This window comes from Barbus barbus (assembly GCF_936440315.1).
Source record: "Barbus barbus genome assembly, chromosome: 5".
In the NCBI taxonomy this organism is placed as follows: Eukaryota; Metazoa; Chordata; class Actinopteri; order Cypriniformes; family Cyprinidae; genus Barbus; species Barbus barbus.
In genome coordinates this window covers 31,408,381-31,436,300 of record NC_136733.1, presented here as the reverse complement: position 1 = coordinate 31,436,300, position 27,920 = coordinate 31,408,381, and the positions used below count along the sequence as shown (strand labels likewise).

Genomic DNA, 27,920 nt, shown 5'->3' with positions numbered 1-27,920 from the left:
TAGAATATCGTGAAAAATTAGTTTTTTCTTGTAACTTATTTCAAAAAGTGAAACTTTCAAATATTTTAGATTCATTACATGTAAAGTAAAACATTTCAAAAGTTTTTTTGTTTTAATTTTGATGATTAGAGCTTACAGCTCATGAAAGTCAAAAATCAGTATCTCAAAATATTAGAATACTTACGTTTGAGTTTCAAATAATGACCATCCCTATAAATTTTGGGTATCTCTTGTTCTTTGAATCCACAGTAATGGGGAAGACTGCTGACTTGGCAATGATCCAGAAGACGAACATTGACGCCCTCCACAAAGAGTGTAAGTCACAGAGGGTCTTTACTGAAAGGTGTAGCTGTTTACAGAGTGCTGTATCAAAGCATATTAAATGCAAAGTTGACTGGAAGGAAGAATTTGGGTAGGGAAAGGTGCACAAGCAACAGGGATGACCGCAAGCTTGAGAATACTGTCAAGCAAAGCCGATTCAAACACTTGGGAGAGCTTCACAAGGAGTGGACTGAAGCTGGAGTCAGTGCATCAAGAGTCACCACGCTCAGACATCTTCAGGAAAAGGGCTACCAAGCCACTTCTGAACCAGAGACAATGTCAGAAGCGTCTTACCTGGGCTGTGGAAAAAAAGAACTGGACTATTGCTCAGTGGTCCAAAGTCCTCTTTTCAGACGAAAGTAAATTTTGCATTTCATTTTTAAATCAAGGTCCCAGAGTCTGGAGGAAGAGTGGAGAGGCACAGAATCCATGTTGCTTGAAGTCCAGTGTGAAGTTTCCACAGTCAGTGATGATTTGGGCTGCCATGTCATCTGCTGGTGTTGGTCCACTGTGTTTTCTGAAGTCCACAGTCAACGCAGCCATCTACCAGGAAATTTTAGAGCACTTCATACTTCCTTCTGCTGACAAGCTTTATGGAGATGCTAATTTCATTTTCCAGCAGGACTTGGCACCTGCCCACACTGGCAAAGGTACCAAAAGCTGGTTCAATGACCATGGCGTTACTGTGCTTGATTGGCCAGCAAACTCGCCTGACCTAAACCCCATAGAGAATCTATGGGGTATTGTCAAGAGGAAGATGAGAGACACCAGACCCAACAATGCAGATGACCTGAAGGCTGCTATCAAAGCAACCTGGGCTTCCATTACACCTGAGCAGTGCCGCAGGATAATTGCCTCCATGCCACGCGGCATTGATGCAGTAATTCATGCAAAAGGAGGCCCAACCAAGTATTGAGTGCATAGAAATGAACATACTTTTCAGAAGCCTGACATTTCTGTTTAAAATATCCTTTTTTTTATTGATCTTATGTAATATTCAAATTTTCTGAGACACTGAATTTTGGGTTTTCATTATCTGTAAGCCATAATCATCAAAATTTCAAGAAATAAAGGCTTGAAATATTTCACTCTATGTGTAATGAACCTATATAATATATGGGTTTCACTTTCTGAAATGAGTGACAAAAAATATTGACCTTTTTCACGATATTCAAATTTTTTGAGATGTACCTGTACATTAGCCTATCTAAATGTTCTACTTGGCAATCTGTTCATCCTCCTTTCTTTCACAGTAGACTTTCAGGCTAGATAACCACATCTACTGCACATCTCAACACAACAAACCACATCCATTTGTCATCATGTAATCTCCCCCTAATAGACTCTGGAGGGCTCACATTGCTCTTGCAGGAGATTTTAAGCCAAAATCTAGAGAACTGTTTAAAGACCCTTTGACAGAAGCCACTTAATTTAGTTACGGTTACAGCACATAATGGAGGGTGATTATGTACAATGACAGAATATTGGAAGATAAATAGACACAGACAGACAGATGGTTTAGATAGATAGACAGATAGATAGATGTCTCATATTTTAGAGCAGTAAATGCAATTTGGGAAAGAAATCACTCAAATCTGTATGAAAATATTCAGATATAACCCCCTTTGTAATCTTTAACATTTTCATAAGTAACTGTAATTTAATTACACATTTTTTCTTAGTAACTGTAACAGATTACAGTTACATGTATTTTGTAATTAAATTACGTAATTGTGTTACATGTAACTTACTCCCCAACACTGCTGACAAATAGTTAGTATAGTTTACTTACACAAGAGTTCTTGTAACTAAGAACTGTAGGGGGTATTTGATCCTTTACTTTAGGTTTACTCAACTTAATATAGCTACTCACTGACTCCCAGAGTACATTGCGACATTAATAAATTATGAAATTGCTTTGTTTTACTGTTGTTGTTTTTATTTGGCAATTTTATTTGCTGTCTTGTGTCAGTAGTAGCACAACAAAAATAGCAAATAAAATGGTCATTGTTACAATTAATAAAATGTAATAAAATTGAATTGTTACCAATTATTGTTTAATTGTTTCAACATTGATTTCATACCTACGGAGCCTGGCACCTCACCTGTAGGAGAAAAATAAACAATCCGTGGATTTGTAATCCGTCCCCTCAGTTTATAAACGCTGGGAAGTCGTGGCCTAATGGTAAGAGAGTCGGCCTTGTAATCCAAAGGTTGCGGGTTCGAGTCTCCGGCCGGCAGGAATTGTAGGTGGGGGGAGTGAATGTCCAGTGCTCTCTCCACCCTCAATACCACGACTGAGGTGCCCTTGAGCAAGGCACCGAACCCACAACTGCTCCCCGGGCGCCGCAGCATAAAATGGCTGCCCACTGCTCCGGGTGTGTGTTCACGGTGTGTGTGTGTGTTCACTGCTGTGTGTGTGTGCACGTTGGATGGGTTAAATGCAGAGCACGAATTCCGAGGGTCACCATACTTGGCTGAATGTCACTTCACTTCACTAAACCATACTCACAAATTCTTAAACTATTCCCTCGGTTTTAACAAATCGTGCCTACGGATTAATAAAACCATACCCACAAATTCATAATCCGTGCGCACGCTTTAGCAACCTGTTCCCGTGGGTTTCTAAACTCATGGATTTGAGGCCCCGCCCCCACCAGCAGATTCAACTAGGCCACCTGTTCAGATGCGGGATGCACTGTATTGTGTTTATCAAACATTATTTTTCATAGTATTATCTATCATGGCCACGGGAACTAGGGGTGCTGAGGGTGCTGCAGTAGTCTCAGCCTCAGACGTCATGCCCCCGGACCGTTGGCTAAACGTCTGATGCATATGGCACACTTATCTGGAAACACTTCAGGAGTGTCACAGTCATTGTCGGATTGGTTGAATTATACAGGATTTCCGGGAGACGTGTGCGTCACGTTCTTTAACGTTCCGCCTGGAGACAAAGATGCTGTTATATTGGAAAATGCTTGTTCTAAAAGCTGTAGTTGTATTTGGAACATGCTTGTTCTTAAGCTACCTGGTCATATTGGGAACATGCTTGTTCTTAAAGCTGTAGTTGAATTGGAAACATGTTTTTCTGGTGTTATTCTGGTGTTATTGAGAACATGTTGCTTAAGCTTTTAAGGTATTGGCAACATATTCATTAGGCCATCTGTTGAAGGAAACATGCTTGTTGCTACAGGTTATGTGGGCTTTGCCTAAATATTTGTTTGGGTCATTGGTTAAGGGCGACATTCTTGTTGCTAAAAGCTTTGAGATTTTGCTATCAGTTTGTGTTGGGGGATATCAGCATATGCTTTTGTTCTAGGGGGTTATTGCTGCTCTCCCTGCTCTCATCCATGCTAGACTTCTAGACTTTTAGATTCATAGGAGTTCTTGTCCAGAACAGAACCATACCGCCAATCCCAACTGTATGCTAATTGTCAATCATCTTTGACGATAGTGGTCCTGACAGAAATCAAGCGTAGCGTTAGTTCTAGCAGGTTACGTTAGTCAAGCTCGCATCAGCTGACTCTCAGCTAATCCCCATCTACCTATATACGACACCTATCTAAGCATCCATATATAAGGTCCGTCAGTATTATCAGCAGTTTTCACATTGCTCAATAGCTAATTACCCTCCTCCATCCCCAACTCCTCCTCTGTCAGTCAGGATCCAGCCTTCTGATTCTCTTTTGAATGGTCAGATAACATGACAGGTACAACACAGGCAAGGCAAAGAATATTCCTAAGGCAGGCTAGGGTCTTCGATCGACGAACAATATCCAGAGGGCTTGACAAGAGAGGTAATCCGATAACGTGAGCAATAGTCCAGGCAAGGAGCAAACAGAGTCCAAACGACAAGACGAGAGAAATCCAAGGCAGGTTGATAATCAGGCAATAGACAACAGGACGAGACTAGACTAAGACTAGAACTAGGAACTTAATACAAGACTAGCAAAGGCCTCCGTAACGTTGCTATCACTAACGTAGCGATGCGCAAACAATACTCGGTGGCGAGAAAGAAGTCATCCATGGCTTATGAAGTGTGTTTGATTGGTTACAGCTGTGGGTGTAATCAGTGCAATGCATGATGGGAAATGTGTGAAGTGCAATAGTAGTGTGGTGCAAGAGTCCATCATAATGAGCAGGTGATCTCTGGTGGTGAGCGAACGGAAGGGCAGGCACAGGATTCATGACACTAACTCTGGGAGAAAAAGCTTAGTATGGTAAACAACCTCTCCAAAATAAGTCTTCATGTTAAAAATGAATAGTACACAAACACATTTCCAAAACTGTAAAAGGTTACTTAAAAAGAAAGCATTCATTAATTATTTTTTAATAAACATTTTACTGTCTTAAGTGCACTCATTTATTTAGCCTATAAATAATAATAATAATAATAATAATAACTATTGTTATTATTATTATTATTATTGATGTTGTTGTTATTATTATACATTTAGGTTACTTATGCATTTAGAAGAAGCTTTTGTCCAAAACGACTTACAAAAGAGGAACAAACTACTCCAAAGTCAGTCACAATGCCAGGTTTATTATACAATAATAATCAGATTATCACAAATGAAACACAAGATTTTGACGCACATCTTTCTTATTAAATCGTTGTATTCCACCTCGTACCCGTTAATTGATAATCACTTAAACAGTGCTTCCCAAACCTGCCCCTGCCCTGCACATTTTGTATGTCTCCCTAATCAGACACACCTAATTTAGTTCTTGCAGTCTCTACTAACGAGCTAATGAGTGGAATCAGGTGTGTTAGATAAGGGAGACATACAAAAGGTGCAGGGCAGGGGGGCCTCCAGGACAGGTTTGGGAAGCACTGATTTAAGACAATTTGCTGTAGGCCCCCAGATAATAATATGCAATAAAACAATAATAGACTACAATAAGATTCGTTAACACGTAGGCTACCTAGGAGCTTGCTGTTCTTCTAAAATGAATCCGTGAGTACAGTTTACAAACCCGTGGGAACAGATACAGATTATGACTTTGTGGGTAGGCTTGTGGATTCAAAAACCGAAGGTACGGTTTAGAAAATCTGAGCGCACGGATTGGAAATTCGTGGGTATAGTTTCACTAATCCGTAGGCACGATTTGTAAAACCGAGGGAACAGTTTAAGTTTAAGTTTAATTTGTGAGTACGGTTTATAAACTGAGGGCACGGATTGAAAAAAAAACGTCGCCACGGATTGTTTTTTTCTCCTACAGGTAACGTGCCAGGCTCCGTATTAATCACTATAGGCCTAATGGTAAGTTAAAAAAAAATATACATTTTATTTTTATTTAGAAAAATCAACATCAATTTATGAAGTCATCTTATGTGATGTTCTCTCAAATATTTCAGTTGTATTGAAAATTCAACATTCAAGATGACTTTGGGAAACGAGTGAATGCGAAAGATATGGAGGAAATGAATGAAACGTCTATTAAGAATTGACCCTCAAAAACACTTTCTTGTGTTATGTTGCACATTAGCAACATATTAATGTACTGCTGCCTCTCACTGGTTTATTAATGTCATTGGTTCCTTTATGGTTACTTGAATATATTAAGAATTACTCAAAGCAGTGCGTAAATTGTTCTGTTTGCCTTGAAATTAGCTGTAACTTAATAAAACCTAGTAAGTATAACATCTAAGTAAGGTAAACTATTGGATTTAATAGTGCTGTAAAATGATGCAATGTAGTGCAAAATTCAGTTAAAACACCTGTAAAACATCAATACGCAAAAATTCCTTCACATTAATCCAGTATTGTTTCTTGTTTGTAACAGATTTTCTTTTTACAGTGTAGATAGACAGATAGATCGGCAAGTGAAAAAGTGTAAGTGAAAAGGGAAAAGTGTGTGTGATGTAGGAGGGGGAGATAAAGTGAAGCTCTGTCAGCTCCGTGTCAGTGTGTGACTCTTCTCTGACACAGAAATGGCTTTCCTCGGTCTCTTACCTTCTAGAAACTTACTTGGTTACCTTTTCCACTCTGCCCTCACAGGTAAGAGTATATCTTTCTCTTAGCATTTAGCTTTCTCGTTTGTCTGTGTTCTACTAACGTAGCTTGACAAATAACAAGGACACTCAAACAAATGAGCAGACTTTATACCTTCTCTCCCTCTTCAAGTAATCATATCCACAAACATTACAATTCAGCAGCCAGGCCTTCATAAACACACACGAACATCAACCTGCCAGCCAGGGGTAACCTAATAGTTTGTGGTTATACATTTTTTTTTTTTTTTAAACAAACTGCATATCATCACCTATTAAAAGGCATTTTGCTCTCATTTCTCAGTCTGCATCTGTTAACTAGAACCCTTAAAATGTATAAACTGGTCATCAAATCAACGTTTACTGTCTGTTTCACAGTAAATTTTCTTCTAATGCCACGTGTTTATGGAAGCAGCACTTTCTGAGACATTAATGAGAAGATATGAAGTATGAGAGAGGAACATGTAATACTGTACAGAGGCTGCTGCCGCATTCATGTTATCTTTAAAATACTGTTTAATGTTTAAACTTTTATCAGTTTAATGTTTTTGAGTTACATGACACCACTCTTGTCAAGTTTGTTTGTTGATAATTCAGGCTTGATTCAGAAAATCTGTGGGATTCATTCTGAACCGACTTCTAGACCACTATTGACCGAATAAAGTAATGGTTGGAGGGTTTATGCTCCACACAGGACTTTTGATATTTTAATCCTTGTGACTTTTGAGTCTCTAATTTTAGTAAAGGGACTTAGTGTGACCATAACACTGCCATGTAAGCTACTGTATTTATAGCACGAGTGTCGCTACATACGTGTGTGAATTTTTCTTGATTGGTTCAAATGTTCTTGACTGGTTTCTATTCTGCTTTAAACATGATAAATCTTGAGTTTTGACCATAAATGATATACATATTAGTTTATGAGGCTATGCATTCACGTATAATCATTGCACTCTCAAATTATAATGTTGTTTTATTGACAGGTGGGCTTTTTTTTCTTTGTCTTGTAAATATGACCATTATCGTCAGTCCCACTCCAACTCCCCAGACCATCCTCATGTCCACAGCAGAACCTTTATCTTCTCTACCTGCTGATGGTCCTCCTGGCTCACAGGGGGCAACATATTTACAACAGCCTCCAAAGGCAAAAGCTGTGGAAGGGGAGGATGTGGTGTTTCCATGTTTTTTAAAGAGTGATGTGGATGAAGTACTGGCTGTGGAGAAGGTGAGGTGGTATGTGCAGAATTTGGAGGGATGGAAGAATGTTCTACAAGGCAACGAAACGGTGGAGGATGAGTTTGCTGGTCGTGTGATTTTGTCTGGTGATCTGTCTGAGGGAGATCTATCCATGACACTAAGGAAAATTTCGGTGGAGGATCAAGGCCTGTATTTGTGTGTCATCATATCAACACGCTCAACTGTTCTTGAGGGAGGCGGGACCAAACTCAGCATCCGCAAAGGGCTGGGTGAGAGAGGATCAGGGGTGCAAAGATATTAGTGTAAAAAACAATTTTCAGATATATATGTTTAAACCTTTTATTTTTTAATCAGTCTATGGCCTATAAACCTCAAGGAAGAGCTTACCTATCTTTCAGGTTTACTACAGTTAACTAAAACTAAAATAACCAGTACAATAAAGACAATAAAAGTTCATTAATTTAAATAACATAAAAGTTGACTGAAAAACAAAATGTAAAAACTTAACTCTATTTTACTTCATCTAGTTGCAAAGGCAGCATTTCTCATTTTCATGTTCTAAAATAACTTGAAATAAAACTAAAAATGTATAAAAACTATATAGACATACTTAAAAGAAAAAAATTACAAAAACACAAAATTGCTAAACTAACTTTATAAAAACTACAATTATACTAAAATAACCATGTTTCAAGGAAGAAAATATAGTAAAGAACCAGAACTAGGACTAGTGATTCACCAATATTAAAATTATGGCCAGTGCCTATAATCTGTTATGGCCAATAAAATGAAATGTTTTTTTTTTTTTTATAAATAAATATATATATATATATAATAAAATTTAAAATATATACGTACACATATACACAAAAATAAATACATACATATACACACACACACACACACATATATAGTAACATAAAATGTTATTTATATAAAATAATAAAAAAATAATAAAAATAAAAGTTTAGGCATCACAACAATATAATGTACAGTATGAAAAACATGTTAATTATTATACATGTTTATACATTTATACATGGTATTATACATAAAGATTCTTTTAACAGTGTTATTAAATTATTAGCACTATTAAAGATTAGGCTAACTAACTGAGCACTAGGTAACTGCAAAAGCAATTTTTGAATAAATGTAAAATCAGAAATATTTCATTAGGGAGCCAATTACATTAATCTGAGACAATGAAAGATGACAGTGAAATTGCATCTTTTTCTTCAAATCCCTGCTCAGGTGTGATTGAAGAGTCTGTGGGCACTATTATTGGCATCGTTGTGGCAGTTGTTGGCGTGGCAGTGGGGCTGGTTGCTGTGATACTGACTCAGTTCAAGGACAAACTGAACTGCCTACAGAAATGACACGCGAGCAACAGTTTTGGAGCTTGGAGGTTAAAAGTGCGGGGAGGTTACGGTAAAGGCCACAGGTAAAAGTGAACAAACAGCTCACGCTGCCAAGAACCGACTCCAGTGCATGAGAGAATGAATTAACTGAACCGTGAGGCATTTAGCTCACCCCATATTCTGAATCATAATATATAGACAAATAGATCCGGTGACCCTCCTTGAATACATACACACCCCATCAGATCTAACAATGATGAAAAAGAGCAGCTGAGTTATGAACTGTCGAGGTTTTGTAAGCTTGCACTGATGAGCATACATTTTCTTTGTAAGAATAAGTACATGAGCCATTTGAAAATATCTGATTTCTACATGAATGATTCCTGAGATTATTCATGTTTTTGTTTATTTCATCCAGTCTGCTGTGTATTTATTTTTAACAGTTTATACGACTTATTATATAGCTGATACAACTTTCTTCATTGCTCTGTCAATGTTCAAAATGTCCCATGCAAAATCATATTTGCATATTTTATTGATCTATATGCATGAACGTATGTTTTCAGTATTGCAAGTCTTTTAATAGTATCATACCAACATATGATAGATGTTATTTAGTAGACACTGGTGTAAGTCCTCTGCATACCTCAAGAGAAGTACTGTTGAGTGGATAGAATGTTTAACAGAGGCTGAACTGGCTTCGTACCAGAGAACCATTATGAAGTTATAGCAGTCAGAAACTGATCTTGTATGAGCACTCAACAGAGGCCTGATCTCAACACTCATGCTGTGCTTCAGTATTCTGTTTTAAGAACCTAATTGCAAAGTTCTTCATTTTCACCTACATGCCTTTTGTAAGATCCAGCAGAGCCTTCGCTTCAGAAATAGCCGGTTGTGAACTGGTTTGTGATTGTGTGATTTCGTCCCGTGGGCTTAGGTTTGTTTACTGTGAAAATCACCATCTCTCCTTCTGATACAAATAAACAAGTTTTATTATTCAAAGTGTCTCTGGTGACTTCCCTGTCTCCTGTAACTACACGAGTAACCACAGCTTGAAAAACATCCACAAGGCCAGGCCAACACAACACAAGCCCATCTCAGAAATAAAGTCACAGGTGGATTCCAAATATTGTGGATATGTAAAGATTTTCAAATTGGAAACATCTACAGCACCATTCAAAAGTTAGGGTCAGTACAGTTTTTTTTAAAGAAATTTATATTTTTTATTCCACAAGAACAAATTGATTTATATTAAACATACATATATATATATATATATATATATAAAGCTACGCACATCTTTTCAGAAATTTTACTTGAGCACCAAATCAGCAAATTAAAATGTTTCAAATCACGTGACACTGAAGACAGGGAAAAAAAGTACTCTTTAAAAAGACTGGAATAAAAAATGTAAACTTTTTCATCACAAGGAAAAATATTAAAATAGAAAACCCTTATTTTAAATTGTAACTTGAACTTTCGAGAGTGAGAGGTGAACTACTAGAATGAAAATCAAATAATCTATTTTTGTTATCATAAAGCAGAGTCATTCAAACAGTTTCCAATAATTTAATTCTCTGGAACTGAACACACAACACCACACACAATAAATGTAGTAATGTACCACTGCAGAAGCCACAATACACTACCCATGCGCACTCCCTCTCTCTCTCACACACACACACACACACACACACACGAGAAATGATCAAAGGAACACATATAGAGCAGAAATCACATTGAGACAAAACAAGATTCAAATAAATAAGGGAAGCCTCGATGATCCCTTTCTGACTTCCATTGTTCCCATTATTATATAACACATTTCTATTGGTCACAGAGAAAAAAAACTGAGATGGGAATAAACACTGTGCTCCCCTGCGCTCCAAACACATGCAGCGAGGACTCATGGGAAAGCAGGTGGTGAGAAAAAGAGAAGGTGAATATGTTTGCTGTTTTTGTGCTTCAAGTGTTGAGTCTCAGCACAGAGAGATCATAGAGGCATTTGCTTAAGATGCTAAAATACAATCTTAAAGTTCAAACACCAAGTAACAGTTGTAGTTCTAGAGTGAGAACACACACTCTTTTTATGTTTCTGAAGACCGTGTTCAGATTAGCGATGGCTACTAGCTCGGGCTTTCATTCGTCTTGTTCAGTTTCAGTGTATATTCAGATGAGAGGTACACATGCACAAGGGAGCACTGGGAAATGCACTGCACAGCCAGGGGAGGAGAGAGCTGGGACACGTGTGAGGTCAAAGGTTGCTTTTAGTCCTCGAGAGTGCGGAAAGAATTCTGCATCTCTTCCAGCAGTTGAGCGTAGTCCGCTTTAATCTTTGCTTCACCCTCTTTGACTGGATCCTGCCAAACACACAGACACATGCAGTTATAGAAAACTGCTCAATGTCAGGCATAAAATTAATGTAAATAATCTAATTATAAAAAAAAAAATTTTTTTTTTATAATTAGATTATGTATATATATATATATATATATACACCCAGTGCTGTATATATATATATATATATATATATATATATATATATATATATATATATATATATATATATATATATATATACACTTATAATAAATATAATGAACATGTGTAAATAATTCAAATAAATCAATTACATTATTAACAAATTGTCAGTCACTGTTCAAGTCAATATTTCATATCCTTGTATTACAGGGAACAACTAAATATGACCTATACTATTATTAAACAACAGTTCAGTTAAAATTAATATTTTAATTTGGTATATATTTTACCACATTGTTTGGTCTAAGAGGTTCGTGGCAATAATAATGAATTACAATATTTGATTTTTAAGGACATTTTAATACTTTTTGTTGTTTACTTTATAACTCTGTATATATTTCTTTATAACTCCTGTTTAATTTTTAATGCCAAACTGTATACTTCTGTATAGATTCAAACACTTTTAAACATTTTTGGTTGAAAACACATTTGGATCAAGATGGGACACAACAGACTCAACCCCACATCATTATTAGATAATACTATCAGAATCAGAATCAGAATGAGCTTTCTTGCCAAGTATGTTTGCACATAAAAGGAAATTGTTTTGGTGACAGAAGCGTCCAGTACAGCGACAACAACAACGCACAGATAATAAAAAATAAAGAATAAAATACAAATATGTATGTATGCTGGTATATACACTATATAGTATAATATTTATCAGTCATTGAATTAGGTTATATTTTTATATTTTCAGTTTTCATGTTAATTTTAGTAATTATTATTATTTTTTTTATTTTTTTATTACTTTTTGGGGTTTTTTATATTTCTATTTAGCTTTACTTTATTTTTTATTTTAATTTTAGTTATTTTGTAATTCAACAAAACTTATTTTGCCAACACAACGCTATTTTGAAAAGTTTTAATTTAATATTTATGTTTTATTTTATTTCAGCTTATGCAACAACATCAATATTTGAGCAACGGTACCTTAAACTTCATGGAGCTGATGCGATAAAGAATTTCTCCCATGTGTTCACGGATCTGGGCCCAGGTGATCTTGTTATCGCTCTGCGCTGTGGTCTCGACAGCATGCCGGGCCAGGTCATAAAAAGCTATCATATTGGACAGGATCCCCACTGTCTTATAGAAGGGACAGAACCTAGAAGAGAGAGAGAGAGACAGGGTGATAATGTGAGAAATGATTAGGACAGACTGACAAACAGCCAACTAGAACACGACGACACCTAAAAAGAGGTCTGTGGGGATGTCACATTCTTCATATTGCACAGATGATTAGTTTACCTGTCATAGGGAGTGTAACCGTTCTGCTGCAGGAAGTCATCTTTAATGAGCTTGGCCACCTCCAGAGTGATTTTATCTGTCTCAGCCAGAGATGCCTGTGGGCAAAAAAACAAAATAAATGGGTGGTGATGGCGCAGTGGATAAGACACATGCCTTTGGTGTGAGAGACCCGGGTTCGAATCCACTCTGAGACACCAATGTGTCCCTGAGCAAGACACTTAACCCCTAGTTGCTCCAGCGGCGTGCGACCTCTGACCTCTGACATATATAGCAATTGTAAGTCGCTTTGGATAAAAGCGTCAGCTAAATGAATAAATGTAAATGTAAATGTAAATGCATTCAGAATCAACACAAATACATTAAATAAACTATTAAATAAACTATCAATATAAATACATTAGGAAAGTCATTACACAAAAAAAAATCTTACGTATTTATTAATAACACGATTTGACAAACAACATACACAAACATACCTTTCCAACAAGTTGCACAATCTCAGCTAGGTCCTCCTCCTCCTGCAGAATCTCTTTAGCTTTGGTACGCAGCGGCACAAACTCTGGGAAGTGTTTGTCATAGTACTCATCCAACGCTCGTGTATATTTACTGTAACTGATCAGCCAGTTAACAGAAGGGAAGTGTTTCCTCTGGGCAAGCTTCTTATCAAGACCCCAGAACACCTGAGAGCAACAGTTCAAATGAGGGGGGGGGATAATGGAAGATTCTATTACTGCTTCATTTAAAAGAGTTAAATGACTGCTTAAAAAAAAAATTAAAAATAAACATCACATCATGTTACTGACAAGCATTCATAGGAGTCACACACCTGCACAATACCAAGAGTGGCAGAAGTCACAGGATCTGAGAAGTCACCACCAGGGGGAGACACACTGCAGATGTGAATAAGAGACATCTGCAGTTAGAAACCACCACAAAAATGCATGTAATATTTTTAGAAACACTCATAATAAATAACACATAACATTCGCAAAATAATAAATCAGAGTTTGTACAAACTTACATATCAATTCATATATTTATTATAATAACCCGCTTGATGTTATTTGAGTGTACTTACGCTCCCACAATGCTGACGCTGCCCTCTCTCTCTGGGTTACCCAGGCACTTCACTCGACCTGCTCTCTCATAGAATGATGCCAGACGGGCTCCAAGGTATGCGGGATACCCACTGTCTGTAGAAGGAAAAAAAGAAAGTTTGATTATCCAATATAAGAAAGTTTGGTTTGGACAAGGCAGCACAATTTAGTCGAAACACCAAGTTGTGAATGTGGTGACAACTCATTGAAACTGAAATAGCAACAATACCTCAATTTGGAGGAAGTTTGAGATATGTTTTACACACATTTTGCTGCCAATACAAAGCATAACTTTAAAGTATGCAGTACCTGCAAAGAGTATTTTTTAAAATTCATCAGTAGCCTATAATGATTTAGCAATCATGCAATCACAAAAGTTTAGGGTCGGTAAGATTTAAAAATAAAAAAGTTTCTTATGCTCATCATGGCCGTTTATGAATTTGTTTATAGTGAAATATTATTACAATTTAATAGAACTGTTTTCTATTTGAATATATTTTAAAATGCAATTTATTCCTTTGAAGCAAAGCTGGATTTTTAGCAGCTCGCTAGTCTTCGGTATCACATGATCCTTTAGATGTTATTCTAATATGCTGATTTGCTGCTCATGAAACATTTCTTATTATTATCAATGTTGAAAACATTTGTGTTGCTTAATAATTTTGTGATTCTTTGATAAAACGAAAGTTGTAAAAGCCGTACATACCAGCAGGCATCTCAGCCAATCGTCCGGAGATCTCCCTAAGAGCCTCAGCCCAACGAGAGGTGGAGTCAGCCATCATGCTGACGTTATAGCCCATGTCTCTGAAGTACTCAGACAATGTGATACCTGTTCACACACAAGGCATGTTATGAAGATAAATGCATCCACACACATACATATATTGATTAGGTTTTGTTTCATTTTGCTATCAATAATCGTCTCATAAAACCTGATTCGCCAGCATTACAGCAAACTTAATATATACGGCTCTTGAGTTTACCGGTGTAGATGGAGGCTTCTCTGGCAGCCACAGGCATGTTTGAGGTGTTGGCCACCAGTGCTGTTCTCTTCATAATGCTCTCCACCTTGCCGTCCACCTCCATAGTTAGCTATCGAACAAAATTACTGTCAATCATCTAAACCAGGTTCATTTAAACCACTTAACTGGGTCACTTAATCTTCTCCGGTTATGAATCATTAATCATTAAAGCCAGTGTCATACCAACCTCTGGAAAGTCTCTTAATACTTCAGACATCTCGTTTCCACGCTCTCCACAACCCACGTAAATGATGACATCACTGTTGGAATACTTGGAGAGAGACTGAGAGATCACGGTCTTACCACAGCCGAAGGCTCCTGGAATGGCTGTGGTCCCTCCTTGGACACAACTGCAAAATGGCAGAAATTAGGACTTTACAATAATGGTTAAACTCATAATCATGACTAATTTGCTCACAATTTATAATAACTATTATTAATAATCTAAATTGAGAAATTACTTTTTACATTTCATCAGAATTAGTGCACTTTCACATAAACTCAAATAAAGAGAAAGTCAACTAATATGCATGATTTAACTAATCTCATTCCTGATTTATTATATATTTGTTATAGTTCATCAATGAGAAGGTATGCTTGCAGATTTAACAGCAGCAAATAGCACAAGCAGCTTCATTAAAAAACACAGATTGGCTATATTACACTTTCAATGGAGAAACTCCAACAGGGGTCGACCGATTATCGGTGCCGATATTAAGCATTTTTATGATAATCGGCATCGGTCATTTTCAAAACCAATGTGCAGATAAAATTATTTAATTTTGAAACGCGCTATTTGGCTCTGATGCAGCCTGTCGGAACTCACTACTCTGTGGCCTACAGCAGTCTCCGCCCACCGCCCATCTGATTTGTTGGGAGTCATGAGTCCGACCAATCAACGTGGAAGACTAAAGGCACTCTCACACCGAAAGCTTTTCCTAACTGGTGCTGCTTCATCACGCATCAGTTGTCTCTCCTAGGCAGCAGCAGACATTGCTCAAGTTGCAATAAATTACAATCCACTACACTGAAGTTGCAAAACACCTAAATATTACCTATTTATGGTTTCCGCGATGGGGGAAACGCAGACGGAATCACAGAATCCAGTCATATAAATGGAATTTACTGTATAATACGGAGTCACGGAATTTGTCAAAGTTTGGATGAATTAATCAAAAGTAGGTCAGTACACTTAAATCGACTCACGATATGGACTATCTGTAAACATTAAGCCGCAAAAAGACGTATTTAAATATGAATTCTGCATGTTCTGCATGAATGGCACAGACACGCGGTTTTGATTACCACACACACTGAAGTACGCTCGTGGTGTTTTCAGCATCTGCCGTCTCACTAAATGAGGACATAAATACATGAACAACATCCCCAGAACTGCTCTGAGAGTTACTTCATGAGCATTTGACCGTTTCATTTGAGTAAATGAGAAAAATCTCTGATTGGGGGATCTGGCAAACCTAAGCATTAAAGCTTATGGGGGTTTGATACCAATGCAGCAAGATAACAGAAAGTGACTTTTTCATGATAAATAACCAGTGAGCCAAGACTGCAGACAAGTCTGTTTAATTAATGGAGAAATGAGAATCATGAAAAGCTTGGGACTCACGGAAAGAGGGCGTCCAGTACTCGTTGTCCAGTCAGCAGGGGGTGATTCGCAGGTAGCTTCTCAGTAACAGGCCTCACCTGTCGCACAGGCCACACCTGCACCATGGTGAACTTCTCCTTTACTCCTTCAAACTCCAGTTCCAGCACCACATCCTGACATACACACACAATGAAAAGGGAAGTTCCAATATTTAGTATTGGGTTTCTTCCTCATCTTACCTAAACATCTTAGGGAGTTTTTCCATCCAACTGTTCCTTTTATAAGAGGCTATACAAATAAATTTGAATTGATGTGAGCTACACTTGTGTGCTTGTCTATAAAAGTGTGATAGTAATTCAGGACATGTGAGGATGATTGTGACTCACAGAGACGTCATAATTTCCTGGCGGAGCGAGGTAGGTGACTGTTCCCCTGTTGCGAGAGGGCAGCATGATCTTGTGTTTAATGAGAGAGTTCTCATACACCAATCCATAGATATCACCTCCTGTAATGTGACTTCCAACCTGAAAAAAACAAACAGTGAAAGACACCAATTAAAGTAAACAGACATCCAGGGCATAATTTCAATATAATATACAAATACTGGAAATAAGTGTTGCAGGTGCGGCACATTAAGGACTACAGACATTATAGTCTTGGTTTTACAAAATCAGCTTCCATACACAGTTGGTGCAGTTTAGCTTTGCCCTTTCAAGTGCTGATGGTTAAAATTTGTTTGTTTCTAAAAGCCACAGAAAACTTATAATATTCTCTATATTGTAGAATAGCAACAGTAAAGGCATGAATGCATGTTCTTGCTTTGGTTCATAATTCAGAAGTATATAATTGGGTCTGAAGACATTTAAGTAATTATTACAGTGAAGTAACATTTAATTCTAAATAATAATAGTTATTCTTCTTTGGAGTTGTGGTTTTCCTATGAAACACAGACGTTATCATAAAGTCAATTCTGCTGTTTTCAATACATGAAAATACAGAGTGATTACTGACAGCTGAGTTCATTTGCAATTTTGCTTGGTTCATTATAAAAATGTATATATTATATCATATTATATCAGACTTTGAACTCGGCCCCATGCATACTACTATACTACACTAGTATAGAAGTCGTGGCCTAATGGTTAGAGAGTTGGACTCGTGATCCAAAGGTTGCGGGTTCGAGTCTCCGGCCGGCAGGAATTGTAGGTGGGGGGAGTGAATGTCCAGCGCTCTCTCCACCCTCAATACCACGACTGAGGTGCCCTTGAGCAAGGCACCGAACCCACAACTGCTCCCCGGGCGCTGCAGCATAAAATGGCTGCCCACTGCTCCGGGTGTATGTTCACGGTGTGTGTGTGTTCACTGCTGTGTGTGTGCACGTTGGATGGGTTAAATGCAGAGCACGAATTCCGAGTATGGGTCACCATACTTGGCTGAATGTCACTTCACTACTAGATTATCATAACTCACAGTTCTAGGAAAAAGTGTCAGAAATGTCCTTGGTGGCAAATCCAAAAAAACTAGGTGCGTGACGTCACTGTATACAGAGAAAGACACGCACATAATTCTTACCCTCAGGTTCTGAGAAGGAGAGAACTCCCACTTGAGGTCCCTGTTAAGAGCACCTATGTTAACCCCTCTGGGGATGTAGATGCTCTTCGTAAGGTCATTGATGTCTTTGAGGGGACGCTGAATACCGTCAAAAATGGAGCCCATGATTCCGGGCCCCAGTTCCACAGAGAGAGGCTTTCCAGTGCGGAGCACGGGGTCTCCAACACAAACTCCAGCTGTGGATAGCTCAGGAAAACATTATAGACATATACAAATACAACACACAAATATACTCTGGCAACACCATGATGAACCATGAAAAATAGAAACTAAACAAGGTTTTCAATTGCCATTTCCCCAAAATTTTTTTACACTTTTGAATTAAAAGTTTGGATTAACTCTATTAAAACCTTTTCAAGTATGGTAGAGTAAAGGCTGGAATACACTACACAACTTTTAAAATCCAAACAGATTTTAAAACGCTAGGCATCATACAGATACCGACTTTGTCAACTTAAATCTGCGAACTGCCTCAGACTTTCAGCAACTAGCATCAACTTGTTCGGACTGTAAATCGGGGGAAAATTGGGGCAAAAAGAGTTGTGGATTCCAGCCTTAAAGGTGCTATAGAATGGAAAACTGTCTTTACCTTGCAATAGTTGAATAATAAGAGTTCTGTACATGGAAATGACATACAGTGAGCCTCAAACATCATTGTTTCCTCCTTCTTATGTAAATCTCGTGAATAAAAAAGACCACAGAAAAATAGGCGAATCAGAACATAACACCGACTGTGACGCAACAGTCAGGATCACTAATAGTTACGCCTCCAACATTTGCATATACCTGCCCATGTTCTAAGCCAGCCGCCTGACGAACCATCAGAAGTTCTGCAGGTATTGTGAAGAAACGAGCGAGGACAACAGCGAAAATGGCAGATCATGGAAATAAATGTTATGTTCCAGGCTGTGCAGGGGATGTGAAGTGCAGGAATGGGTTGGTGTCTGTATTCAGAAAGGCACGGAAAGCAAATAACGCATTCTAATAAAGTAACGCGAGCCACTAAAGGGACATGGTTAGCTCCTTGCTAGCGGTAGCCTGTTACATTGCAGTACAGATTTCACTTACCACATAAACAGAGTAAGGAGAGATGACTGAGGATGATGGCGAATGATTTACAGAACCTGAGCACCACTGACAAGCATCTGATCTTGTAAAATGTGTGGTAAGTACTGCCTCTCCATAGTATAAACAGAGTTTGTGCGATTGTGAATCTAAAAAAGCGAAAGTAAAAAGTGATCGTGCATTTGAAAGCAGTTTCAGTGCCGCGCATATTAATAGCGGCTCCCTGATGCCTGCATTTTATATACAGTATAATTACCCGACGATATAACTGCGAGAGAAAGTATTGAAATATATATTTTCCTCCCTGTGTTTCCTTCCAGTGAGCTACTGAAATGAGATGCACTGTGAAACAGTCAAACAGAGCAGATCTTATTGAGCCGCACTGTGAAACAGCCAATCAGAGCAGATCTCATTGAGCCGCACTGTGAAACAGCCAATCAGAGCAGAGCTCAACATAATTATTCATGACCCTTCCAAATAAGACAATAACAGACCATTTCATTCTAGGGAGAAATCCTAGGGTTGTAAATGCACATGTAAAACAGTTTCTGGATAATTTTTGCCCTTACCTAAGCCATATACCTTCTATGTAGATATCAGAGAACAATTTAAAATATTGTATCAATGCATTCTATGGCACCTCTAAGTAAACCACTCTTGAATGGAAAAGGATACAGGTCTCCTCGTACACCTGGATGGTTGCCATATCTCCCTCCAATCTGATAATTTCTCCCACCAGCTCACTGTGGCCCACACGCACCAGTTCATACATGGCCGCACCTGCCATGCTAGAGGCCGTCACCACTGCAATAAACAGACACACGGACTGTAACATGTCCATCTCATGACCCACATCTGTCAGTCAAAATAAACTGCTTATGGGAGGAATGTTGTGCTGTATGTTCAATTTTGTAACAAAGTGACTTTAGAACATGTTTTTTATTTTTTACCTGGGCCTGAAACTCCATGCACATATCCGAACTGATCCTCACGGTCTTCATCTCGGATCTTAGGCAGCTTGGAAAAATCCATTCTGTGTTAGCAATCCTGAAAGAGGAAGTGTGAAACAGTTCATTCATGCAAATTGCACCAATATCTTTCAGTGTTTCAAGACACATGCCAAACCTTATCAACACTACAAGACTTTCAATTTTTACAATTTCAATAGGAGCAAAACCCCAAGGTCGGTTTTGTTCCAATTCTAATCAATATACTCGAAAGCAAATGTGAGTTTCAATCTTACTGTTATGGTAAATATTTCAATTGACAAATTTAAAGATTTTCTCGATGACAACACTATAATAATAACAGAACCACTATCGCCGACCGGCATCTATTCAGATTCAAACTATTCCTGCAGAGTATCAAATGAAAATTATATGAATTTGTACTAAACGCACATAGATCAAATAAAGAAATATATAAATAAACGCCTTCACACGACCAAACTACTGAATTACGAGATCTAGCAGGCTGTCGTAATGAACCACTGGATGTCAGGTGACAGACAGATGGCTACTAGCAAAGCCTGATCAGCAACTGAGCAGATTTCACCTGCGTAGCGTTAGAAAATGAGATAGGACAAAACTGCCCGGTTTGACAGCAATAAAATATAACTGTATAAAAAAACAAACGATGGGTCTTACTGTATTGGCATGAAATGAACGGTAATCCTTGGAATATCCTACCAAGCAGTGGAGCGAGGAAAAAAAAACTGTCACGACATTGGTCAGCTGACCTGCCAAGATTAAGGAAGTCCGTTTACACAGTGCAAAAACAAAGTGCGCCATTATGGCTCCCCCAGAGGAGATTTTGCGTGGAAATGTGTAGCGCATCTGATCCAACATGGCGCCCATCGAACCACAGTTTCTCCATTTCCTGTGTTCGTCGAATGAACACAAGGACGTTGCTGCAAGCAGCGACGCATCGTAACTGTTGACATTTACAAAGTCTGGGCACAGTGTATTCCACCGGTGAATACAAATAAAAGCTGCGTTGTCTATTTAGTCAGATTTGGATTATCTTTGACAATCTACCATGCATGTGTATTACGTTCACATCAGTAGGCAGCACGTAGAAAAGCCTGGCGCTCTTTGCGTGGTTGCGTCACAGGGTGATTCCTGTCGAGAACGCGCGTAATCCAGACGTTCAAGACTTTGTTGAATGCAGTTGCAAAAAGCTCGGGTTTGATTTTTCGATATTTGACAAATTGCTAGCTAACTTGGTATTTTTCGTCTTTGCCTCGCGTTTGTGGATACAATCAAGGTGTCAGCTGTTTTGTACGTTAGATCTAAAGCCATCAGTTTAAATTCGCTGGTGATCAACGAGGATCGAAGACAAGATATCATCATCTTTAATTGAAGTCTGGACGAAATAATACACGGTTCAGCTTCATTTTAGCTGAACCATAATTTAATCGTCGAAAAATCTGGTCGTTTGCTTAGTATTAGAGTTTTGATGACGAGACTACTCTGAGCATATGGCAAGCCTCCCTTCGGTTATGCGGTAATTTATTTTATTAGTTAACGTAATCTGTTAAATTCAAAATCAACCGGATTTGCACATACATGCACAAGAAATTTCGCTTTTCCTCAAAGTGACTCCACAAGATAATTAACGTTAGCAGGAAATCAAACGGCCAACACCAAGAGGAGCCCAACTTTGTGGTACTAACGGTAACGTTACCCGACCATGTTGGGTATTATGGATCATCATCAAGGTAAATGTGTGCTTTTTTTATTGTCATACACATTCTCTTTTCATTTTATTAATACTCGAAGTTTTAAACGAGCCTCGTGTAACACACCCTTTTAACAAAGCGCTCCTGACTGGATTAATTAACGTTACTCATGCTAGCAGTGAGATATCCTCTTAGGTTAAGTAAGTTACACCTAACATGGCCTCTCTACTAACATTACCTCCAGATACATAACATAGAATTTTCTAAGCATACTTGAATAGTTCTGATGCCAATTTGCTTCCTTGTTTTGCTGACTTGACAAGGTTGCATCTACTCGTTAGCTTTTAGCATAACGTTAAGCAGCTTCTGTTCGGATGTTTACTTGAGCAAATGAGTTCACAGAACCTTTGCAACAGTTTAATGTTTAGAATTCGATTTCGTACGTTTGTAGCATTCCAATAATCACTTAAGGAAGTTACTTTAAAGTTACGTTACTTTAACAGTATCCAAATAGCCCTGGCTAAAGCTAACTTGACAGTTCATTTAAGGTTGTAGTTTCAGCATTTAACAGTAATGTTAACATGTTTTGCCAGTAATGCCGATTTCTTCTGTTTCTTTTACAGACACCGTCCGGAATTGTAAAACAGAGGCTTTGGTAAGTGCTGTCGCAGTTATATTCTGTAATAGTTTTAAATGGTGACGGTCTGTTACTTATTTATAGCTTAGGCCACATGTGGCCGAACATGGGGGGGATGGGCAGTGGATGGGATAAGTATCTGCCTGTAGTCATTGACAGTAATTGGCAAAAATATTTTGGTTTTTAAAATGATTTCAGATTGGTGACAGACTGGCGTTATAGCTTTAGATATCACTGTAAACGTACTGTAAATCACTACTATTGGTCACTATTAATGTATATTTTATTCTGTTCCAGCCACCAGAGCGTAGGAAGAGGACCGTAGAGGATTTCAATAAGTTTTGCAGCTTTGTCCTGGCCTATGCTGGGTACATTCCACCTCAGAAAGAAGTGAGTTGAATGTCATAAAATATGGTCTTTTTGTACAGCAATTAAGTGGCAACTTTGACCATCTTCATGCTAATCACCTGCTGCTGACTCTGTAGATTGTGTGTATGTGTGTTTTAAAATACTTAACCCTGATTGCGTTCTGGTCTATTTTGACCCAGAAGAAATTTATAAACATTTATAAAAAAAAAAAAAAAAGCTTTTATATTTTTTTGTATGGAAACCAAACTTTGGAAATGTCAAAACACACAATTAAAAAGAAAATTAAATCGTTTTAGGGATTCCTGGGTATCAAGACTTGTATGGCTTAATATAACGTAAACGATGTCTCTTACTGAAATATGTAGTAGAAACCCCATTAAAGATTTGTTATTTATTATCGTTTTATACATATTTTGAACTACGGGGGCGCCATTATTCTGATGAAGTAAAATGGTTGCACTCGGTGAGCTACTAGCGCTACCTGTTGCTATTTTTACCACAACACATCTCGGAATAGACAACTCCGAGATATTGATATGATGACCACAGCTACTGAAAGAGCTTACAGGTGGCGATGGATATAAGTATAGGCTTAAACCAAATGCATGGATATTTCCCCACAAGGAGTGTAAACGTCCCGAATATCGAGGGAAATTTGCGCTGAGAAACTCCTCTAGGTGCCGGGCGTCATTATTAGCATCGGCATGCTTTCATTCTAACAGATGGCATCTAGCGTTTCTGGTCTCAGCCGTTTGTAAGCTCTTTCAGTAGCTTTGGTCTACTAGAGAAAGAAAAAAGAAGCGGGTCTTTAGGAAGTTGTATTCGTCCACGGGCATCTTCCCATTCTTTTCTCCTCTTCTTATCTCTAGGAAAGCAGTGAAGTCTTACATTGCTTCTTTTGACTGAAAATTACAACCAAAAGCCTCACAATGTGTTATCGTATCAGTATTTTATTTTCTGAGTTGTTGCAGTAAAAAGCGCCAGTAGCTCACCGAGTGCAACCATTTGACGTTATCGATGCATAATGTACTGTGCACATAAAATAATGGCGCCCCCCCCATAGTCCAAAAACAATGTAGATTTATTTTTTTTAATAACATACATTTTCATGGGTTTTCTACTACATTATTTAAATAAGGAACATCATTTACGTTATATTAAGTTATACATGTCTTAGTACCCGGGGATCCCTTTAAGAGATATAACTATTATAAAACTTAAAATTTTTAATTCCAATATCAACTGAGGATTAAAAATACTCTTGTAAAATATATTGAGCTTGTTTACCACTTAAATTTATCATCTTTTTCATCTGAAAGTGAAAGTTTATGTGAGTAAAATGAATGCGTTTGATGTTTTGTTGTAAATGAATATTTTTGTTGTAGAGTAGAGTTGGGTGATGTCTACAAAATTGGACATCTACAGTGAAACATTGCAATGGACGATGACATCGGGGGGGCGGGAGAGGGCGGAGTTAGGGGGTGTGCCCGAAGCGTGAATCCGTATTCAGAAAGACATGGGAAACGCATAACGATTGTTAACGGTTGCCTGTTACATTACAGTACATAAAATTTCACTTACTACATAAACAGAGTAAGGAGAGATGACTGAGGACGATGGTGAATGATTTGCTGATCCTCAGCACCACTGACAAACATCTAATCTTGTAAAATGTGTGGTAAGTACTGCCGCTCCATAGTATAAACAGAGTACGTGTGATCGCGAATCTCGAAAGTGAAACTTAAAAGCGATTGTGAATTCAAAAGCAGTTTCAATGCCAGGCATAATAGCAACTCCCCGATGCCTGCAATTATATACAGTATAATTACCCAATGATATAACTGTGAGAGAAAGTATTGAAATATGTATTTTCCTCCCATCTTGTATTTAATCCCTTTAGGGGTTCCGTAGTACACGTCATTTTCTTTCCAAACACGGTATTGGGATGCGGGGGGAGGGGGGGTCACGATGTCGGTTCAACATCGCGATGTCTATCAGCCATTGGCGAAGGACGATGGCATCATCTATCGGCCCAACTCTATTGTAGAGGTAGATTTAATAAATTTAGAGTTTTTGAGCAGCCATGAGTTCAGAGTAATCTATTTAAATCCATTGGTTTCAGTAGAGATGATACTGGTAATTCTCCGATTGTTATAAATTAGAGCCCGACCGATATAGCGTTTAAAAAAAAAAAATGCCTTTTTTTTTTTTTTTTTTTAAATCCCCCTATCACAATGGGTTTTTTCTAAAGTTCATGTAAAATTAGAATTATTTATATATTGAATTAATCAAAAGCTAAATTTATTATGCTGTATTAATATTTTAATCAAACACAGCATCATTTAATATATACGTTCACTCATTAATGAAAAGTTATTGATCAGGGGGCGTATTACAGAAAGTTTCTTATTAGGTCTTAACTTAAGATATATGTTAAATTCGGATTTTTCGAAAATTCGTATTACAGAAGCAAATCTTAACTTGATTTGGGATTCTTATCCTATCTTACAAAATATCTTATCTCTAGTTAGGAAATCTTAAATGGCATTATCAAGCTCGACAATCCACTCTCAGGTCTGTTACCAAGCAACCAACACTGCCCGAGCTGATGATGAGGTAAACAAAAGCTACTTCACTATGAAAATCGTCTTTTGCAAAAAAACGTAAGGCATTAGTCACTTGCACTACAACCAGTAATGCTCCTTGAAACTTTTGTTGGTCTCTATAATGCTGGTTGCAGTTCCTGTGTTAACTGTAATATGTTGTACGGCAGTCTGTAATTACTTAAGTGTTTTGTCATCAAAATATAACACATCTTCAGGGTCCTCCAAGAGTCTTTCTACCATTAAACATCTTAGTTCTTCATTTTCAACTATTAATAAATGTAAGGCCATTGTCGAGCAGCACAGTTGTAAGCGTTTTTTTCCGTTAGCTTTCAAATAATTTTGAAGTTAGGACAGCTGTGGGGTTGTCCTAAAGTTAAGACAGTTTTTAGTGTTTTTTGTCAAGTTAGGAGGTTTCTGTAATACCCCTTTCCTATCTGTAGTTAAGATAAGATAACGCACTTAGGAAATGCTGTTCTGTAATAGCTTTTGTCCTAACCCTAACTGAAATTACCATGGTTACCAAACAGATAAGATTTTAAAGTTAGGATCTTTCTGTAATACGCCTCCAGGTCCAATATGGTTTGTTGAAAAATATTAAGCCATGACTGTTTTATAAGCTTACTTTCCACCATGCAATGCAAAATCATATGCAAATAAATAGGGTAAATTGTGGTGGTGTGTGTTTCCAGGAGAGTTCATGGTCTCCATCTTCATCTCCATGTGCACACGAGCTTTCTGAGCTCTCGGGAGAAGGGTCCATGAAGGATAGCTGGACGGATGCACACTCCAGCCTCGACAACATTCACAGTTTGGTTCACAAAGCTGAGACCGACAGGAGCAGCACAGAGTTCAGCCATCTTCAGTCGGACAGCTCCTTAGACAAGATGACATTGAAAGACTCTCTGAACCAGATCCATCTGCATAGTAAAGCCGAGCGGAAGAAGGTGAAGAAACTCGGACGCTTCTCTTTAGGAGGTCCGAGAAAAAGCATCTCGGAGGCAAGAGCACACAAACAATCAAAAGCAGCACTAAAGAAAATGAAGAGATCGGTAAAGGCTGAGAGACACTTTCCATCCACAAGCCCTTTGAACGAAGGGCTTCAAAAGGAGGAGCTAACAGAACAGGCCATTCACATGCATGAGGCGGGGCTTAAACTGGAGTCCAATCAAGAAACAGACCTGAGCTCTTGCGAAACGGACACATTGGTGACTGATGAAGATATTATGGTAGAGTCTGGTAAGTGTCTGATTAGACTTGGCATGCCAGTAGTGTATGTAGCTAGAATAACATTTGTGTCATAAATGTAAACTGAAGAAAACATCTGATCATTATTTATCTTTCAATCATCCTTATTTTGTTCTGTCCTTTATAGGTGATGATTCATGGGATTTGATTACGTGTTATTGCGGGAAGCCTTTTGCCGGACGTCCCATGATTGAATGTGACGAATGCTCCATATGGGTCCATCTCTCCTGCGCTAAGATTAAGAAGTCCAACGTACCTGATATTTTCTACTGCTACAGATGCAGGGACTCTCGGGGCTCCACGGACAAAAGAGACCACTGAGAAAGACTGTATGGGATTAGATCCTGTGCGTGTATTTAAATAAATGAGACGTTCTCATACCTGTGCTTTTTACTATTGATTACTCTTAATTAGTTTCTGTTAAATTAAAAAAAATGATTTATATAACTCCATTTGTTCTCCTTTGTTCTGTGTTGAAAGGCTGGTCTTGGTTTATGACATTAAGTGTTTTTCAGGTATAAGGCATACTAAAACTCATGCACTTATTTGCACTACTATATGTCAAGATGGCTGAATCTCTCAAAACCTGTCAAGGAAAATTTACCATATTTTAGGACAAATAAGATTTTTAGTTTTCTTGACACTTCACCATATTTCTCTCAAAGTTTTCATATTTATGAATCCAAATACCATGTACAAAGCATCCATTAAAACAACTCCATTTCCAGCAAAGAGGTGTTCTAATCCAGTATTTTTCTGTCTTGCCCATGGGGGCCACTTAGCACAGGTGTCGCACTAACCCGACACACCTTATTTGGGTCATGGAGCACTGTATGAAAGACTTAATGGGTGGTAGATAAGGGACACCTCCAGCTCTGATCTGTACAACTCTCAAAATCTGTTCAAATCAATGTAATTGTTTTTTCTAAGTAACATTTTCAGTCTTGTGATTAAAAGTCCTCACTTTTATTGTTACAGGTTGTTCTTAGATTAACCTTTTGACCATTGTAAAGCAGATATCAGCGTATTTAGACAGCTTTACTGCTTGGTTTGTGTATTCTGTCAAAAACAATGGTAGAATTGAGTTTTTGATTTTAAGACTGAAAACAGATTTCTCTTATTTTGTTCATGTGTCCTGCATCCTAGTGTAAATAGTACTTGTATGTACAGGTGTATATGTTTGAAAGATTAGGAAATGCTATATTTTTCTGACCATTCACAGCAGTGAATTCTAAAAAAATAAATGTTCTTTTAAAGTCAAGCTGCTTTTCATTTGCACTCTTTTCTTTGCTGATGTCATTGCTCTTTCCGTGAATAATATC

General features: G+C 37.9%; 3 protein-coding genes across 4 annotated transcripts; 2 read left to right on the top strand and 1 right to left on the bottom strand.

Moving 5' to 3' along the window:
• Window positions 1-6,232: 6,232 nt before the first annotated feature.
• Window positions 6,233-9,873, top strand: LOC306869339 (uncharacterized protein). The gene is made up of 3 exons (XM_079416048.1): window positions 6,233-6,326; window positions 7,303-7,785; window positions 8,768-9,873. The coding sequence occupies exons 1-3, from the start codon at window positions 6,260-6,262 to the stop codon at window positions 8,890-8,892; spliced, it is 675 nt and encodes a 224-aa protein (XP_079272174.1). The 5' UTR covers window positions 6,233-6,259; the 3' UTR covers window positions 8,893-9,873.
• A 554-nt stretch (window positions 9,874-10,427) lies between these two features.
• LOC306870023 (V-type proton ATPase catalytic subunit A-like) lies at window positions 10,428-21,160 on the bottom strand. The gene is made up of 15 exons (XM_079417045.1): window positions 20,708-21,160; window positions 20,012-20,108; window positions 19,737-19,865; window positions 17,958-18,172; window positions 16,772-16,909; window positions 16,407-16,558; window positions 14,970-15,132; window positions 14,744-14,852; window positions 14,467-14,589; window positions 13,742-13,856; window positions 13,490-13,553; window positions 13,140-13,343; window positions 12,664-12,758; window positions 12,349-12,520; window positions 10,428-11,234 (listed from the first exon to the last, which is right to left on the bottom strand). The coding sequence occupies exons 2-15, from the start codon at window positions 20,091-20,093 to the stop codon at window positions 11,142-11,144; spliced, it is 1,854 nt and encodes a 617-aa protein (XP_079273171.1). The 5' UTR covers window positions 20,094-20,108; window positions 20,708-21,160; the 3' UTR covers window positions 10,428-11,141.
• Window positions 20,944-27,859, top strand: LOC306870024 (PHD finger protein 23A). 2 transcript variants are annotated; one of them, XM_079417047.1, is made up of 6 exons: window positions 21,157-21,780; window positions 22,365-22,396; window positions 22,676-22,768; window positions 24,648-24,796; window positions 26,043-26,589; window positions 26,726-27,859. In XM_079417047.1, exons 4-6 carry the CDS (start codon window positions 24,716-24,718, stop codon window positions 26,917-26,919), a joined length of 822 nt encoding a protein of 273 aa, XP_079273173.1. In that variant the 5' UTR covers window positions 21,157-21,780; window positions 22,365-22,396; window positions 22,676-22,768; window positions 24,648-24,715; the 3' UTR covers window positions 26,920-27,859. The 2 variants fall into 2 exon arrangements, with proteins under 2 accessions (XP_079273172.1, XP_079273173.1); XM_079417046.1 differs by lacking the exon at window positions 24,648-24,796 and having other exon boundaries at window positions 20,944-21,780.
• Window positions 27,860-27,920: the final 61 nt, after the last annotated feature.

What these genes read in the sequence shown, in the direction of transcription:
- LOC306870024 (XM_079417046.1), top strand. Translation starts at nt 21,753, where the DNA reads ATGTTGGGTATTATGGATCATCATCAAG. An exon ending in TATTATGGATCATCATCAAG is followed by an intron (nt 21,781 to 22,364) that starts GTAAATGTGTGC and finishes TTTCTTTTACAG; the next exon opens with ACACCGTCCGGAATTGTAAA. An exon ending in ACATTCCACCTCAGAAAGAA is followed by an intron (nt 22,769 to 26,042) that starts GTGAGTTGAATG and finishes GTGTGTTTCCAG; the next exon opens with GAGAGTTCATGGTCTCCATC.
- LOC306869339 (XM_079416048.1), top strand. Translation starts at nt 6,260, where the DNA reads ATGGCTTTCCTCGGTCTCTTACCTTCTAGAAACTTACTTGGTTACCTT. An exon ending in TTTCCACTCTGCCCTCACAG is followed by an intron (nt 6,327 to 7,302) that starts GTAAGAGTATAT and finishes TTTTATTGACAG; the next exon opens with GTGGGCTTTTTTTTCTTTGT. An exon ending in CAGCATCCGCAAAGGGCTGG is followed by an intron (nt 7,786 to 8,767) that starts GTGAGAGAGGAT and finishes ATCCCTGCTCAG; the next exon opens with GTGTGATTGAAGAGTCTGTG.
- LOC306870023 (XM_079417045.1), bottom strand. Translation starts at nt 20,093, where the DNA reads ATGGATTTTTCCAAGCTGCCTAAGATCCGAGATGAAGACCGTGAGGAT. An exon ending in CTCCTTCTCAGAACCTGAGG is followed by an intron (nt 16,910 to 17,957) that starts GTAAGAATTATG and finishes TGTTTTTTTCAG; the next exon opens with GTTGGAAGTCACATTACAGG. An exon ending in CCACTCTTGGTATTGTGCAG is followed by an intron (nt 13,344 to 13,489) that starts GTGTGTGACTCC and finishes TGTTGCTCTCAG; the next exon opens with GTGTTCTGGGGTCTTGATAA.